This window comes from Gekko japonicus, unplaced genomic scaffold (assembly GCF_001447785.1).
Source record: "Gekko japonicus isolate JY-2015 unplaced genomic scaffold, Gekko_japonicus_V1.1 scaffold5, whole genome shotgun sequence".
NCBI lineage: Eukaryota > Metazoa > Chordata > Lepidosauria > Squamata > Gekkonidae > Gekko > Gekko japonicus.
Genome location: NW_015168652.1, coordinates 3,997,771 through 4,015,243, shown reverse-complemented (window position 1 = coordinate 4,015,243; position 17,473 = coordinate 3,997,771). Strand labels below are relative to the sequence as shown.

Sequence of the window (17,473 nt, the reverse complement as noted above, 5' to 3'; positions counted from 1 at the left end):
TCACTGGAGATGCAGTCTATGGGAGTAGAATGTAAGACCTGTTGCTTTTCCTCTCCCACACATGCTACCCCCCCCCACACACACACACAATGGAAACTGAGTAGGGAAATAAGCTCATCTAAGGAGAAAATAAACTAGAGTAGTGATTGCAGTAGTAGATGGAAATGACTGGTGGAGTCCAGCACCCTCCTCCTGCCCTCTGTTTGAAATAAACTGAATGACCCACGCTTTATGCCACCAGAATGCTGCTGTCAGAGCTAGTTCTAGCATTAATGCTGGTTGGGGGAGGGAGAAATCATGTAAGATAGCATTAGAATCCCCATGGTTAGTGAGATGCTTGGAATCACTCCTGCTTTGTAGCTTTCAGCAACCTACATTTGAAGAAAGGGATCTGCTGCTTCCATCCTTGTTCCACCTTAAGAAAGGAATGGACTCCACACCGGACGTGAATTAAGTGCTTGTACTGCAGAAAGCAGTCTGGCAAATGCTGCTGATCCTATCACTCCACACTGCAATGTGACAAATAGCACTCAGGGGAATTTCTCCTCATCTGAGAACAATTTTTGGATGCAGTATTTGATGCAGATGAAAGAGGGTATCTTTCTCATCCTGAAATCTTTTAATTGTCATTTTTACTATTTTGTTCCACACTTCAAATAGCCTGTCAATATGATGAGCAAATAGAACAAAGGGTTCTTCTCTTCAGATGAAAGTGTGGGAATATGAGAAGGGAAATCACAAAGGGCTGCCCCCCACATCAATCATGGCTCCAAGTGCCACTCATTACTCTGACCCATATAGTATAAATGAATGGCTGGCATTAGTTCATTTGGCGGAGGGTAGTAATTTGCTACACTTGATGATGTTATCATGGTAGGGTATTTTCTTCACCACAACAGCTAATTCTATTCACCTAAGATTTGGTCACAGTAATGTGACTAAGACGCACAACCCAGCATAAGCCAACACAGATGATAACACAACAAACTTTATCACCAGGACTCCCTATGAATAAACAGATATAGGCCCCGGTCACACTGGGGGGAAAGGCACGGCTAAAGTGCAGCTTTTTTGAGCCGCATCAAAAGAGAAGTGCAGGGATGAGGCCAGGCTGCTAGGAGCAGGCTTGGTGGGGGTCTCAGCTTCATGGTGCACCAAATAAAGAAACACATGCCCACATTCCAGGAACCTTCTTTATTGGGTACATTGAGTTGTACCTGCTGGCTATTTTCTTCTTCTTCCATGCTCTCAATCTCCAGCCACCTCCCAGCTCTGTCTCACTACTGCCTGAAGTTCTCAGCCCAATAACTGGACCTGCCCTTCCTGACTAGGCCTCCATCCTCCAGGCTGATGGCCCCAGTCACAGCTTAGCCCTAATGGGACACCCTCACCACACATATCTGCTTCCCAAGCTAGCCACTCACGTCTTCCTGTCAGAGTGCCACTAACCAGTCCCTCAGTTCCCAGCTTCTTCCAAACCCCTGTAGGGCAGCTCTCAGGCCCTGGAAGTGTCACAAATGGTTAGGGTGGGAAGTGGGGAAGGAGAAGTGCAGATGGGGACCAGGGCTATAGAAAGGGCTGGAACGTTTCCCAGCAAACATGACTGGCTTTTCTTTAATAGTAGAACTTTTCAACATCTTCCTTCCTCAGGAGATCCACAGTCTCCTAGTGTGACAAACGTCTGCCCATGTCACAGTCAGGAGAAATGTGAATGTTCTTATCAGACATCCAGCACTGTGTAGTGGTTAGGTGAGAATGTCACCCTAGGATCTGGGAGACCCAAGTTTGAATCTCCACTCTGCCATGGAAGCTTGTTGGATGACCTTGGCCCAGACACTCTCCACCTACTCTGACTCATAGGGCTGTTGGAGGAGAGGAGAATGAGGAGAAGGCAGTTTGTGTCTCCATTGGGGGGAAAGTGGAGGGAGTAAGTAAATAAACATCGACTGGTATTTTAAATGTGAATTTAACATGGAAGCAAGATAGAAAATTAATAATAAATAAATGTCCTGCTTCCCACCATTCACTGTGCATCTTTCACAAAATTATACAACGGAAAGGACTTTTCTGTGTCACTCTATGGGGCTGGCCTACACAGAAACCATAGCAAAGAGCAGTGCAAAGAAGCTAGAAGTTTGTTCCTGCAGTCCACTGCATGTGCATTCTACCTACTATAAGCCCTGTGAGATCTGGCCGTTACAGGAAAGTAAATTCCACTGGAATAAATAGGTTTACAGAGTGCACCACCTGCAATCATGGCGGGGACCCCTATTTCCCAACACCCACATGTTTCACCTACAAAACAGAACCTTAATTTCCCATTGCGTATTGAGAGTGAGTTTTCCTTACATAAGAACATAAGAGATGCCAATGTTGGATCAGGCCAAAGGCCCATCCAGTCCAACACTCTGTATAGCACAGTGGCCAGAAATACCAGGTGCCATCAGGAGGCCCAGCAGTGGGGGCAGGACATTAGAAGCCCTCCCACTGTTGACCCCCCCCCCAAGCACCAAGATGACAGAGCATCACTTGCCCCAGAGTCCCTATCTATACCTTGTGGCTAATAGCCACTGATGGACCTCTGCTCCATATGCTTATCTAATTCCCTTTTGAAGCCGTCCATGCTTGTAGCCGCCACCACTTCCTGTGGCAGTGAATTCCAAGTGTTAATCACTCTTTGGGTGAAGAAGTACTTCCTCTTATCCATTCTAACCTGACCGCTCAGCAATTTCATGGAGTGCCCACGAGCTCTTGTATTGTGAGAAAGGGAGAAAAGTACCTCTTTCTCTACCTGCTCTTTCCCATGCATAATCTTATAAACCTCAATCATGTCACCCCTCAGTCGTCGTTTCTCCAAGCTAAAGAGCCCTAAGCGCCTTAACCTTTCTTCATAGGGAAAGTGTTCCAACCCCTTTATAATTCTAGTTGCCCTTTTCTGCACTTTTTCCAAAGCTATAATATCCTTTTTAAGGTGTGGTGACCAGAATTGCACACAGTGCAAACAAGGACAGAGAATACAGAAATGCGGGTACTAATCTGGATGAAGTTCCAACAGAGTGCTGGAAACTGTTCAGTGATGCAATGTTATTTTTGAATTAACAGCTGAATTTCAAAGTATGTCTTGTGTACTAATTCCCAGCAAATTGTAGAAATGAGTAAGATAGAGAATACTCTGCAGAATATTACATGTAGGTGGGATGGGAGTCTGTCTGTGTGAATTTGCTTGCAAATTTGGGGCTGTGAGAAAGAGTGAACACAAACAGAGAAGACTGCAAAAAATATCAAGAGGATGGAGAAGTGGGTCAGATGAACTGAAAACGAAAGACAGGGCAAAAGAGGGAATATAATTTCCACTGGCTTGAATCGCACACAATTAATTTAATGTAATTGGAACATCAGGAACAGACTTCCATCCCTTCTCAGTGGAGAAGGTACCTGATGGCGTTTAAACCAGCAAAGGCATCACTTGTGGACTTGTGTTAATGAAACTAGGATGAGATCTCCATGATCGCTGTAAAACCCAGGAAGGCTGAAAACGCTGCATCATCGAGAGTTCAGAAACCTGGCGCAAGCCTATTGAAAGTTGCCCTTGGTTTTTTTCCCCCTCTTCTATGCAGAAGTGTTTCGCGGGGCACGTGTGAATTCGTTCCAAGTGATAAGGCGCTTAAAAACCCACCCACGTGTTTTTGCCTTCGTTCTGACAAAGCAGGCCTCTGAACCCGACTGCCAAACCTGCACCCCCCTCCCCAGCGCTCCTAGGATGACTTCTCCCAGCACGCTGCGCTAGCCTTTGCGGCCACCCGGCGCGCTTTTGCGCAGCTGGAATTCGGGCAGCAGCGAGGGGACTACGGGCCGTTTCGTGACGTCGGCGGCTTCCTTGTCCAATCCTGCCCCGCGAGTGACGCCGCCGCCGCCGCCGCCGCCGCCGCGGAGGGGGCGGAAAAGCGGCGCTCTAGGCTAGGTGCCTGGCGGGGCGCGTTGGCAGCGCGTCCTTTCCTCTCCCCACCCACTGCTGGCGGCTCTCCGCCTTCCCTCCGCCGCCACTGCTGCTTTTTCCAGCCTCTCTCTCGGTCTTCACTACCGGGTCAGGCTCTGAGGAAAGCGAGTGTACGAGGCAGCCAGCTCCCCACCTCGCTCCCGCCTCCGACACACACACACACACACACACACAACCCGCCCTTCTTTCCCCCTCCTCCCTCCACTTACTGTACAACTAGTACACACACGCGCACACACACACACGGAGCATCCTGGCGGCTGCCGCAGCTGCCATGGCCAGCGGCTCCCATCGCGGAGGCAGCTAGAGGAGCCGAGAGGGGAAACGGGCACCCTCCCGCCCTTCCCTCCCTCCATCCTCCCCTCCGATTCAGGCGACCGGGAAGAAGAGACGCCGCCGCCGCCCCCTCCTCCCCCCTCTCCCCTCGCCCGCGGAGGCAACTCCAAGGACACCCCGAGGCGGCCGCCCCTCCCCTCCCGTCCCCCCAGGGCAATGTCCAAGGGCTTGAAGAAGAAAAGCCACTGGACGAGCCGGGTCCATGAGTGTGCCATAGCGCGCAACGGCGAGGGCCAGCTGGGCTTCGAGCTCAAGGGGGGAGCCGAGAACGGGCAGTTCCCCTACCTCGGGGAGGTCAAGGCCGGCCAGGTGGTCTACGAGAGCGGCGGCAAGCTGGTGCCCGAGGAGCTGCTCCTGGAGGTGAACGAGACCCCCGTGGCCGGGCTGACCATCCGGGATGTGCTGGCCGTGATCAAGCACTGCAAGGACCCCATCCGGCTCAAGTGTGTCAAGCAAGGTAAGGGCCGGGGGAGGCACCGGGCGGTGGCGGCGGCGGGGGTAGCGCCGCATCCTTGCCCGCGCGTCCTGGCCCGCGTCTGGAGCCGGCGCGTCAGGGTGCCACAGCCTCGCCAAGCGGTGCCGCAGAAACTTCGGCAGGGCCCAGCTGGGACAGTGACCGGGCAGACAGGATGGGCAGGGCTTCAGTCCGGGCCTCCCCCGTGTGCCTCGGCTGTCCTCGAGTAGGGGAAGTGATAGGAAGCCCCTCACCCTGCCAGCGACTGCAGCTTCCTCACTGGATCTTATACTGAGGCTGAAGCCCTCTGCTTACTGAAATGGGGTAAATCGGTGTGTGGCACTCCTGCGTCAGCAGGCGCCCACGATCCTAAATCCTGAGGGAAAGTGCCAGTTGCTCACAACAAAGGTGCATAGGATTATTGACTGTATGTCTGCAGCCCCAGCCCCAGATTACCAGAGAGTGAGTTCCCTTGAATTCAAGAAGACTTGCTTGGGGAGGGCAGCATGCATAGAATCAAGCTGCATGAATTTCAGGGTAGATGGCAGGCTTGATCCTGGCACCGATGTAATTCATTTATTTAGAAATAATGACCTGGATGTGGAGGTGGGGGGGGGGGTGGAGTGGAGAGCTCCAAGATTTTTTATTTATTTTTTGCTAGGAGAGCATGATTTGCAAAGGAAGGAAGTGGGGGGGGAGTGTAGTTCAACATTATGATACAGCTCAAATAAAGAGTGTTCCCTGGAAAGCATCAGCAGTGACTAACTCTCCAGGGTAGTAGTAGCAGCCATGGTGGGGACCAGCTAGTACTGAGAACCTGCACCATGCGCCAGAGAGCTCTTTCCAGTTGCTTGGGATAATGATAGTGGCTGTGATGTGGATCTTCAGCCTTTGGGGAGGTGGGGTGAGGGTGAGTGGGCAGTGTTGAATTTGGGAGCTGGGTTTTCCTCTGGATCTGCATAACAGGCTGGCTGTGTTTCAGTGCAGGCATTGGTTGCTTGGAGATGCTGAGCTGCGTCCTACTGTAAAGAGGATTTGTGGCACACCTTAAAAACTGATGCATAAGCTTTTGTAGGCTGAAGGCCACTTCATCAGATGCATGAATTGAGGCCTTTGTCAGGAGATATATCAGTAGGAGAGGATTATGAACACAGCATTTAAAAGGTCCTGAAGTGCAACCTGAGATATTGCAGTGCAAAAGTATACAAGATAAGCACAGTGACACACAATGGCTTTAAATACTGTCTGTGAACATATATGCTCTGCTAATCTTAAAGGTGCTACAAGAGTTTTTGTTGTTTCTGCAACACAGCTGCCCCACCAGAATTTGTTCCTGCCTTAAGAATCAGTGAGATTTTTTCCCCCTTTGGCTGAAAATAACTTTCTTGAGTTACTGAAGCAGGGTCATTTGCAAGGATGATAGAAAGTCATGTTTAATCATAAGGAGAAATGTTAGTAGTGAACATTGTGATGCTTGCTTTGATTGTACTTTTTTGTTCTTGTTTGTAAGGAGTAACTGAAAGCAATGTTGTCATTGAAGGTTTGCAAAGAAAGTTTTTCCTACTCAGCAAAGAGCATTTGAAGAACCTAGCAGTTTCAAGGAAGGTTGTTAATAACTGAAAATCAGTCTATCTCCAGTATATTGGAAAACTGGCCTCAGGCCTTGGAGTCCAGACTAAAATAGAAACTTTAAAAGTTCTCTTTTATTAGAACAAGCATACACAGTGATAAAACTGTAAAGTCTGACAGTTGTTGAATGGAGACCTTAAGCACATGTCTGCCCTGTAAGCACAGCTAGTCTGTATCCTGATAAATTTGATGGTTTTACCTGTGGATCCCTGGTATCTGTACTGCTGTGAGGTTGGTGAGAAGCTTGTTAAAACATCCTAATTTCCTGGGGTCACAGTGAGGAATTTATGACAGTTAAATTGGTTTGAGTTTGCAGTATATATTGTTAGAAAGATAACTTCTAATTTGTAAGAATGTATATTCATGCTGTATGGATACTTGGCATGAGGCTAGAACAATAAAGAAACACCTTACCTGAGAAGCAGAATGTGAACAACTTCCCTAATGTAACACCTCTAATTCAACTTAGATTCTCTTTTTTGTGTGTATGTTCTCTTGCAGAGAATTCTAGGTTTTTGTTTTTTTTGGGGGGGGCATGTTTGAAATGACGGCTGTGTTCCAAAATTTGAACTAGGCATCTGATATGTACCTAATTTTTTCTTAAAGTAAAGTTGTGTCTTTAAAACCTTCTTTGTTTTGACTATTTTGAGTAAACTGGCACCTGAGTATGTGTTAGAGAATGTAGGTCAGACTTCAGTACTGGTAGAAAAGTAATGGTGCATCAATAATCTCAAGGAGAAGATCATTGGAAGCCACTGATTTTGTTGAACTAGGTACATGGGAACTTGGATCTGTCATGCCTTACTGCTGCTCTCTGTGTTGTTTCTGACTTTGGTGAGATTTATGTGTGTCTGATTGTGGGCAGCAGAATTGGAAGCTACTATTTTAGCTTTTTGTAATAAATTTCAATGAATTTAAATGACAGATGACAGCCTTAGAAAATAAGACTTCTGATGCGGCTATTCCTTTTGTCACTACATAAAAAATGAAAGCACACAACGTATTTTAAAGTATGTTCACAACAAAGCATCAAATATGTATGTACGTCATAGTAAATGTCTTAGATTGGATCACCTATTCCCCGGGATAACTGATGCTGCTCTGTCTTGTCCTTTGGCTGGGTAGGTAACATGACTCAGCTTCCTTGTGTGTGTGTGTGGGGGGGGAAGGCAAGTTCAGTTCATATACGTTGTGTTCTGCTTATTTTTAACATTTATGTATTTTGGAATTGCAGTACTTTTTAGCAATTCATTACCATCTGTAACACTACAAAAATGTGTGCATCAGTGACATTGCATGGGGCTTGTAGACATCACTTGCAGGTTTTTTCCATTGCTCATGTGACTGAAAATACTAAGATTGTTGTAAACTACAATCACAAGGAATACCAATGCAAACATACATTTTTGTTCATCTGAGTTAGAAAGGCAAAACAGCTAATCACCTGCCTTTGATGTTTTTATTTTTGGGTGAGTCCCAAATCCCTATAGGACTGCCAGGTTTATTTTCCTTTTTGCTGCTGTTTGGCAGGACCTGCAGCTAACACGCATAAATAGGAGCAAGGACACTACACCAGTAGTCTCTGTTTGCACACATTTTAAGAAGAGCAGCAGGACAGTGAGGTGAGGTCACTTTGCATTGGAAAAGTATGTGTACTTAACACAGGCAATTCCAAAGATTGACCTCCATGCAAAAGCGCTTCTTTCTTGTCTGTCCACTTCTCTGTCAGTCAGAGCTCTACTCACGTGCTTGCAGTGGAGAGCTCATCCTCCCTCTGAAAGCTGGTCTTTTTTAGGTAAGGAGTGCTTTGCACCATGAAAACAGCCAGGGAGTATTGGACTGTTGAGGGGAAGGGCAGGCCAGGCAAGGAGAAAGAGGTGGTGATGGAGGCGTCTATGGTAGGTTGTTCCTTGCTAAAGTTCACCTCAGGTTGTGTTTCCTGTCCCCGGATCTTTTGGTCTTCTGCCTATAGCCCTGGCCTTGACACTGATGAGGTCATAGGTTTGCCAGTTCTTCCTGTCACATGACACTGGAATAACTGCTTGCAGATCAGTGGGTCCTATGTTGTTGTCTGGGAAATAAGCGTTGAAAGGTTGAAGACGCTGAAGACGCATTGTAGGCTATAGTTACCACAATATCTGGCTCTATTCTGTGGTGTCTATTAGCTTGTGACTACCCCGAAGGGTATGAGTTTCAGGACTCCACTCCCTGGCTTGTATAGTTTATATATGGTCAAATGAACCTTTCAAAAATGTAATCCAATTTAGCCTTATTTGATATATGCAGGCTGTCTATGTAAAGTTTATTCCCAACTAAAAATTATTTTCCTAAGTGATGTGCATAACAAAGGTTAGTCAATAAAATTTTCTGGTTTTGTAGCTTTTAAAAAAAACTTGAAGACATACTGGATCAAGGTTAATACAGTCAGAATAGTTTCTCCATAGATTTTTCAGTGATCTCTCTCTAACTTCTTTCACTGCACATCATTAAAGTGGCATGACCTTGAATTAGCCATGTGACTATTTTGACTTGTTTCAGGGGGTTAAGTCTGTTGTTCCACTAAAAATGTGCAGGTAGAACATTGCCACTTATAAGATGGTTATCAAGGTTCTTTGAATGTTTATGATTCATTTGTCAGATTCACTACTGAAATGACTCTTGTGTTTTCATTCTGTTTCTCAGGACTTGAACTCTTTTCAGAATTACCATGAAGAAAATCAAAATGTTATCTTTTATTAGTTGATCTTCAGCAGATCCAGCTTTGGAAATAATAAGCGTTTGCCTATTCACAAAAATGTAGTGCTTTGTAATTAATCAAATCTTGTATCGTATGCAAGAACAGTTGCACCGTGCAGAGAAAGTCATCTGGGCCTTTACATGTCCTCAGTTCAATCTCCCCCAAATTTGCTTCTCTCTGATCTTCTAGGGAAGAGTGCAGTTCAAGCATGTTATCAGGCTGCCTGGATGGGAAGGCACACCCATTCCAGTGCCATTTTTTGGTAGTGCTTTCCGAGGGCTATTTTCTGGCGTAAAACAACCGTAAATGCTAGATCACTATAGTGGTAAAATGATGTACTGATAAAGTTGCCAATGTCCAGGTGGTGGCTGGACATCTTCTGGGATTACAACTGATCTCAAGGCAACCTGGAGAAAATGACTCCTTTGGAAGGTGGACTCTGTGGCATTATACCCCATTGAAGTCCCTTTCCTATGCTCCTCAGTCTCCAAAATCTCCACATATTTCCCAACCCAGAGCTAGCAATCCTATGTACTGACAATCTACTAGCTCCTCTAAATTCATAGCTTTCATTTTAAAAAGTGTTATGTACGTGGACCACCTCCAGGGGTCCGCGAATGGGCCAGAGCTTGGATCTGAAAACAAAGGAAACTTCGGATCCTGGATTCCCCAGCCCCAACCAATAGCCACCTTGGCGGGACATTCAAACCCTCCAATGGGAATGGGGGGTGGCTGGTGGATATGTATATAGTTGGCCCCGTTGGCCGTTAGAGTTAGTCTTTGTTTATTTGAAGTACAATAAACGTGTGCTACAGCATGTCGTTGTCCGAGTCCTCCATGCGGCGAACCCAGTACTTTTCAAAAAGAGAGCGCAATCCTAACCAGGTTTACTCAGAAGTATGACCATTTTATTCAGTGGATATTATAGCCATGAAAGGATCACACCCTAAGTATCTAGCCCTTCCCATTTCAGAGAGATACATTTCACCTTATATCTCTGTAATGAAAAGGACTGGAGTGGAGACTGCCTTTTTTTAGAAAATGAAAGCTAGAAGTTGTTAGAGTGTGACAATAGATTGGTTTAAAACTATTGTGGTATAGCATCTGCCTTTTTTAAAAAAGAAAAAGCCCTCTGGTGGCCTAGGGAAGTGACTGCTGCTGTGCGAACGCTCTAGGGCTACTGTGAATTCTTCTGTTTTCAAAACAGCAATCAGACTACATGGAGAATCATCATGTGAAAGCAGCTGTGATCCGTGCAACCTTTTGTTAGTACTTCTGTGTGTTCCCGAGCTCTTTATTGCCAGTGGATTCTGAGAAAGTTTATAGCCTGCTCTGCAGAACATTACCTTTGCCAGATAATTTTGAGAGAGTTTGTGTGTTGCTGTGGTACATTTGTATTTATCTACTTCACCTATACCCCACCTTTCTCCCATTTGGCAACCCAAATTGCCTTACATCATTCTCCTCTTTTCCATTTTATCTTCACAACAACTCTGTGAGGTAGGTTATGCCAAGAGTGTGTGGCTGGCCCAAGGTCACCCAGCAAGCTTCCATGGCAGAGTTGAGGATTTGACTCTGGATCTCTCAGATCCGAGTCCAGCACTCTAACCATTGCAACTCACTGGCATACATAACATGGGATGAGGCGGCATAGTTATGCCCTGCATTCTCTGTAAGTAGACTTTGCTAGTGTTGATTCTCCTCTGAAAGTGTGTGGGGGACATTGTTTTGTTGAAAGTTTTAACACTTTTAAACATGAAAACAGCTAAAGAATTAACGTTTACTTGATAACATTTTGTTCTGCCTGCTGAGACTCTGAACAGTTTTAAAAAATGTTTTGATTCATTGATACTAGGATTAAGATGTTCTTGTTTTCTGAGAATGCTGTGTACATAGTGTTGTTCTGCTTTCTTCATACATATATTTCCATATATATATTGATTTATATCTTTGTGAGTGGTGGGAAGATCTGTTCTCTGAAGAAAAAAAATTAAATGTTGTATGTGGCTACCTTAATAGTTTTTTTAATTGAATTGGTGGGCTGCCTGTGCTGGAAAGTAGGCTGAACACACAGAACACAGTAGTGTTTCTATGCTGTGGCTGTTTATGGTACAATAATGTAGTTGTGATCTTCCGGGTTTTTTTTAGTGTGTTTTGACAGCCTGTTTCTCACTTCCATAATTTCCAAACATGCCCACTGTTCCTGAGAAGGTTAAGTTTCGGCCAGTATCATAGTGCCTCTGCATAAATCTGTGGTGCAACCTCATTTGGAATACAGTGTACAGTTCTGTTCACTGCATCTCCAAAATGATATTACAGCATTGGAAAAGGTGCAAAAAAGGGGCAGCTAAAATGATTAAGGGGATGGAACACCTTTCCTAAGAAGAAAGGTTAAAGAGGTTAGGACTCTTTAGCTTGGAGAAATGATGACTGAGGCTTACAAAATTATGCATGGGATAGAGAAGGTAGAGAAAGAAGTACTTTTGCTCCCCCCCCCCCCCAGTCAGAAGAAAGAGATGGACACAAGATTGGGATGAATATGGTCCACTTGATTAAATATTTTAATTATTTAATTATTTGCCCATGCAAATGGCAAGGACCAATGTAACAGTGCGGAATAGGTCAAGGCCAGGGGTCGCCCCCAACCCCTCCCTTGCCATATTGGGCGAGACCTTGCCCCTGGCACAAGCCATCTTTATGTGGCTCGGACCTGGTCAGCATAGCAGGCTACCCCTCTAAAGCTCCAGACTCCCAAGCTGCACAACTTGAGAGGAGGACCTATCCAGGGTGGTACCACAGGCAGTCCACATTCACCCGTCCTGAGCTGCACAACCCAAGGCTGATCTTGACAGACCCTTTGTCCCCCAAATGGTGTGGGTGCCAAATGGTGCTCACCAATCCACTTTCCATTTTTCCCGCACTAACCTGCCAAGTGACCAAATCTATTTAAACGACACCACCAAACCCAATAATCCAACAGTGCAGACAACAGTGCAGGTTAGGCAAAAAACACCCCCACCTATAGCCAACCAGTGACGGGTGAAAAATTCCTTCCTGGCCCCTAAAATGGTGACCAGCAGAAGCCTGCACTGGTGGGCTGAGCACGCAGTGGACCGAGCACATGGAACAGTGGGCCGAGCACGTGGTGAGACTGAAAGGGCAGGCATGGTGAGACTGAAAGGCCAGGAGCCCTAAAGCCCCCCACCCCACTGGCTTGCGGGACTTCCTAAGCTGCACCACCTTGGGCTGCCAGCAGCCCTGTAGCCGGCTTGAAGCCCTTCCTTCCTTGCGTTGGTGGGTGGGGTGGGGAGGGAGCCAGGGACATGCAGTGGAGAAAGCACTGCGGGTGGAGGGCATTGCTCTCTGTCCCCTTCCCTCTTCTACAGTGGCCTGCAAGAGTCATCTCCATTTATTGCCTGCTGTGTTTTAAAGGGACCATCAGCTGATCATTGGGCGAGCTGTAGGAAGGAGGATCTGCTCTCAGCACATTTTCTTAGAGCCAATTTTAGTCCCTTCTAGCCCTTTCTGGTGAGCTCTTCCACAGCAATGGAATTCTTCTTTGGGGACCGTTGAACTGAAGGCTCTTATTCCCGAAGGACTGCAGAGGGCTGGGGGGGGGGGAGTGGACAGAGAGCTTGAGCCTTGCCATGAAGCTGTATCTGAAACCCTCCTTCCTTCTGCTCACCCCTCACCTTGTGATTTAAATTTAATTTAATGTTTACTTTAAATTTAATTTAATTTCATTAGTGCCCCCCAGCACCCCGAAGCCTTCCCCAGAAAAAAATTCCTGGCTACGAGGCTGGTCATTGGCCTGATCCAACATGGCTTTTCTTATGTTCTTATTTTTCTTGAACTTTAAACATACTTTTCATTTGTAATAATACATAAGTTTCCCTTATTTTCCTTGGATGGAATGCCCACTGAAGTGACTTTCCGAGTGGCAGCTCTGTCAGGGTGCTAATATGCTTTGAACTGTCTGGTAATATTCTCCTTAGAGACTGATTGTCTAAGCCTTGGAATCCCCAATTTACAGGTAGGGAATTTAATTTCTGTTGGCACAGGCACCCAGCTTTGATGTAAGAATTTCTTCCCTGTTGTTCAGTGGAAATGAAATTGATCTGGGTTTTATACTTGCACTGTCTTCCTAAGGGTAGTTTTGTTTGTTTGAGATAGTTAGAGGTGTTAGGTTTTTTGATGGGGTAGCTTTTTTCATTAGGTCAGTTTCCTATATGCCCCTTTCAAATGTTTTGAGGTTATCAACATTTTTTTTAATATTCATGGATGTAAACTATCTAAACCAAATTTTAAATAGAACATATATTAGAAGGCTTCCTTTGTACCGGCATCAGGCTGGCCACTAGTGCCAAACCCAACAAAGATGTTAAATCATTTTCAAAAGATACTGATGCTTGTTCTTTGGCAAATCTCCAGGAAAGGGAAATCTACAACTGAAAGCCAGCCCCCATTCATGCTTCATGCACTGTTGTAGAGAGAAGTATCACCGAGTAGTAAATGTTCTGGATATAATCCCATATCATAAACCACATGTAAGCACACAGTTATAAACCACTCATTCCAGCATGTGCACTTCAGCAATGGTTAAAATCATGCCTGGTGTCAATCCATAGTACAGAAGAGTCATTTAGTGGGTTCTTGAAATTTCCTTGGGGATGAATGGAATTTCAAAACTATTTGAGACTGGAGTGACTGTTGGACATGAGAAGACAGGGAGGCATAAGAATAAAACTGACAGACTAGCATTTTGGTGCATCTCTTCATTGTATAGCAAAGTTCAAATCTCTATGGCCAATTTAGAAGTTATAAGGGATGTGGTGGTGCCTCTGCTCCATGGCTATTTATTGTCTGTTTTTTGTAACATCTAATGCAAACAATGTGCAGTGAGCCATCATTGCTATTTGCATATCTCACCCTTGCCATATTCAGTTGACAAGTGGGTATGAAGGAAGGATGCACAGTACAATGACATCACATCATATGTTCACATTAGGCATTATAAGAAAGAACAGGATAAAGAAGAAAACATAGCAGTGGTAGCATTGTGACCATTGCACTCATTTTCTCTACCATATGAAGATCAGTTGTAATTCCAGGAGATCTCCCGTCCCCACCTGAAGATTGGCAAACCTGGGTGGTCCCTAGGAGGACATACAAACCAAAACTTGATATTATTGCTATGCCAGGATAGCCATATTTGATTTTTAGAAGAAAGGAAATTTTGTGCATTACCAGAATGCTAACATTGTGTTGTTAGGATCTTCATGTGTAGGCATCTCTGTCTGAGATGTTATTTTCTGTATTTAGTAAATTAAGTGTGCATTCCGCATGCATAGATGTCTGTTCTTTGTTTTTCATTCGCACAGTCGAGTCCAACGCTTTGCGACCCATGGACCACATCACACCAGGCCCTCCTGTCTTCCGCCATCCTCCAGAATTCACTTAATTTCATGCTTGTTGCATCGATAACACTGTCTAACCATCTCATCCTTTGTCGTCCCCTTTTTCTTTTACCTTCAGTCTTTCCCAGCATCAGGGTCTTCTCCAGTGAGTGCTCCCTTCTCATTTGGTGAACCAAGTATCTGAGCTTCAGCTTCAGTATTTGGCCTTCCAGGGAACGGTCAGGGTTGATTTCTTTTAGGACTGACTGATTTGATCTCCTTGCAGTCTAAGGGATTCTCAAGAGTCTTCTCCAGCAACATGATTCGTAAGCATCGTAAGCATCTACTCTTTGGTGCTCGGCCTTCCTTATGGTCCAACTTTTGCAGCCATACATTACTACTGGGAATACCATTGCTTTGACCATATGGACTTTTGTTGGTAGGGTGATGTCTCCACTTTTTATTATGCTGTCTAGGTTTGCCATAGCTTTCCTCCCAAGGAGCAGGCGTCTTCTAATTTCATGGCGGTAGTCACCATCTTGTAGTCTTCAGGAGGAGCTGCAGTGGCTCAAGTGGTTAAGATGCTGAACTGCAGGCTGTGGAAGGTCGGTAGTTCAGCAGTTCGAGACCCAGGTGCCACATGACAGAGTGAGCTTTTGTCTCTAGTTCCAGCTCCTGCCAACCTAGCAGTTCGAAAGCAAGAAATTGCAAGTAGATAAATAGGAACCACTTCAGTGGGAAGGTAACAGCGTTCCGTGCACCTTGGTCTTTAGTCATGCCGGCCACATGACCACGGAAATGTCTTCGGACAGTGCTGGCTCTTCGGCTTTGAAACAAAGATGAGCACCGCAACCCTAGAGTTGGATTCGACTGGCTTTCGAGCAAGGGAACCTTTACCTTTACCTTTAGTCACTGTCTGCAGTGATCTTGGATCCCAGGAATGTGAAGTCTGTCACTGCTTCCATGACTTCCCCTTCTATTTGCCAAGGAGTGATGGGGCCAGATGCCATGATCTTAGTTTTTTTGATGTTGAGGTTCAAACCAACTTTTGCGCTCTCCTATTTTACCCTTCTTCACTTTCAGCCATTAGAGTGGTATCATCTGCATATCTGAGGTTGTTGATATTTTCACAGCAATCTTAATTCCGGCCGGCATTTTGCATGATGTACTCTGCATATAAATTAAATAAGCAGGGTGACAATATACATCCTTGTCGGACTCCTTTTCCTGTGCTAAACCAATGTTGTTCCATATCCGGTTCTAACTGTCACTTCTTGACTCTTATACAGGTTTCTCAGGAGACATGTGAGGTGGTCTGGTACTCCCATTTCTTTAAGGACTTGCCACAGTTTGTTGTGATCCACACAATCAAAGGCTTTAGCATAGTCAGTGAAGCAGAAGTAGATGTTTTTCTGGTACTCCCTTGCTTTCTCCATAATCAGGGATCATTTCCTACCGGAGCGCACCGGAGCAATGCTCCAACAGTAAGGAGCCCAGGGGGGGTAGGCACATGCAGCAAGCCCTGCCCCTGCTCCCAGCAGCCCCCTGCCTTTCCCAGCCTGCTGGCCGAACCAGCAGAGCACTGCCATGAGCTGGCCCTCAAACTGCTTCACCACTGCCTGGGCCGCAGCCCCCCGCCCCCCCAGGCGCTGCCCGTCCTCATGCCGGCTGTGGCACAGTGCCTCCTGTGAGGCCTGCAAGGAGCTCCGCTTCGGCCTCCTGCGCCTCCTCGGCCTCCTCCTGAGCCTTTCCCCCTGCTGGGCCAGGCATGTTGGTCTCCCTTCAGGGACTGACGGGCAGGCCGTTGTGGCGGCTTTGCTTCCTGCCTCCTTTCTCAGGGAGCAGGCAGGTCTACTAATGTGGTGGTGATGGTTGCCCTCCTTACCTCCCTCCTTAGGGACAGCCCCAGAGGGTCAGGCCCAGCTCTCCCCTACCTGCCTTCCTCCATTATGTGTGCCTGGGAGCCGGAGAAAGGTGCTTGCTATGTGCTCTTAGGGGAATGGGGGAGCTTCATGTTGGTCCTGGGAGAGCCCCTCCCTGCCACCCTCCACATCACTGGCTACAAAAGGTGAGTCGTCGGGTGGGGCTGCTCTCCAGCACTTTTCGTGGGGGGCATATGAGGGTGGGGGGCAGGCAGAAGCAAGCCCAGCCAGCCAATCGACCGTGGAGCTGAGCTGTGCCCTTCGCTTCCTTGCCAGGTCTCAAAAAAGAGGATCATGAAACCACGAGGAAAATCAGGTGAAGCCGCTGGTCAAAATGCGGCTGCACGGCTTCGAGTGGGAAATTGACCAATAGAAGCAGGGCAAAGGGAGGCGCGACCGCGGTGCAGCTCTTGTGTGAAATCGGTCTCTGTCTTTTTTTCAAGTTAAAGCGCAAAGCATATTAGCCATAAAAATACAATATCTCAGTGGTATATAATAGAACAATACAAATTGCAATGTTGCTAGCCAGAACAATCATTAGAATATTGCCAATCCATTACAGGTAAGTTTTTTTACAAGTTCAAGTTTCAAGTTTACAGAGCAGCTGGCTTTCTTGGCTTCAAAGCTTAGCAGTATACAGACAGGTCCAGGGGTCATTTCGGGGGGGACGCGAGGGGACGCCGTCCCCCCGGGTGAGGTGCGGGGGGGGGGCTTCCTGCTGCCGGCCACCGCAACTCCAGGAGAAAAAAAGCCGAGGCGCATGGGGAAGAGGGGGCGGCCGGCTGGGCTCTCGCAATGTGGTGAAGCAAGAGGGGGGGAGAGTTGTGAGGGGAAATGCGGGGAAAGTTTTTGTGAGGGGCTCTCGGTGGGGCAGGGGCAGCCCGGGCCGTCCAGCGGGGCTCCGTGTGGGCTTTTGTTCTGGGAGGGGCAGGGGCGGCGTTCCTCGCGCGGGGCCGGGCCGGACAGCATGTGTGCTTGCTTTCTTCCCTTTCTCCCCAGCCG

The 17,473-nt window shown here is 46.7% G+C and overlaps 1 protein-coding gene across 1 annotated transcript in view; it reads left to right on the top strand.

Moving 5' to 3' along the window:
* Positions 1 to 4,489: 4,489 nt before the first annotated feature.
* MAGI2 (membrane associated guanylate kinase, WW and PDZ domain containing 2) overlaps positions 4,490 to 17,473 on the top strand; it is a 959,850-nt gene continuing 946,866 nt past the window's right edge. The window contains exon 1 of the mRNA XM_015415060.1: positions 4,490 to 4,790. Within this exon, the coding sequence (XP_015270546.1) occupies positions 4,490 to 4,790 (301 nt within the window). The remainder of the gene's footprint in view (positions 4,791 to 17,473) is intronic.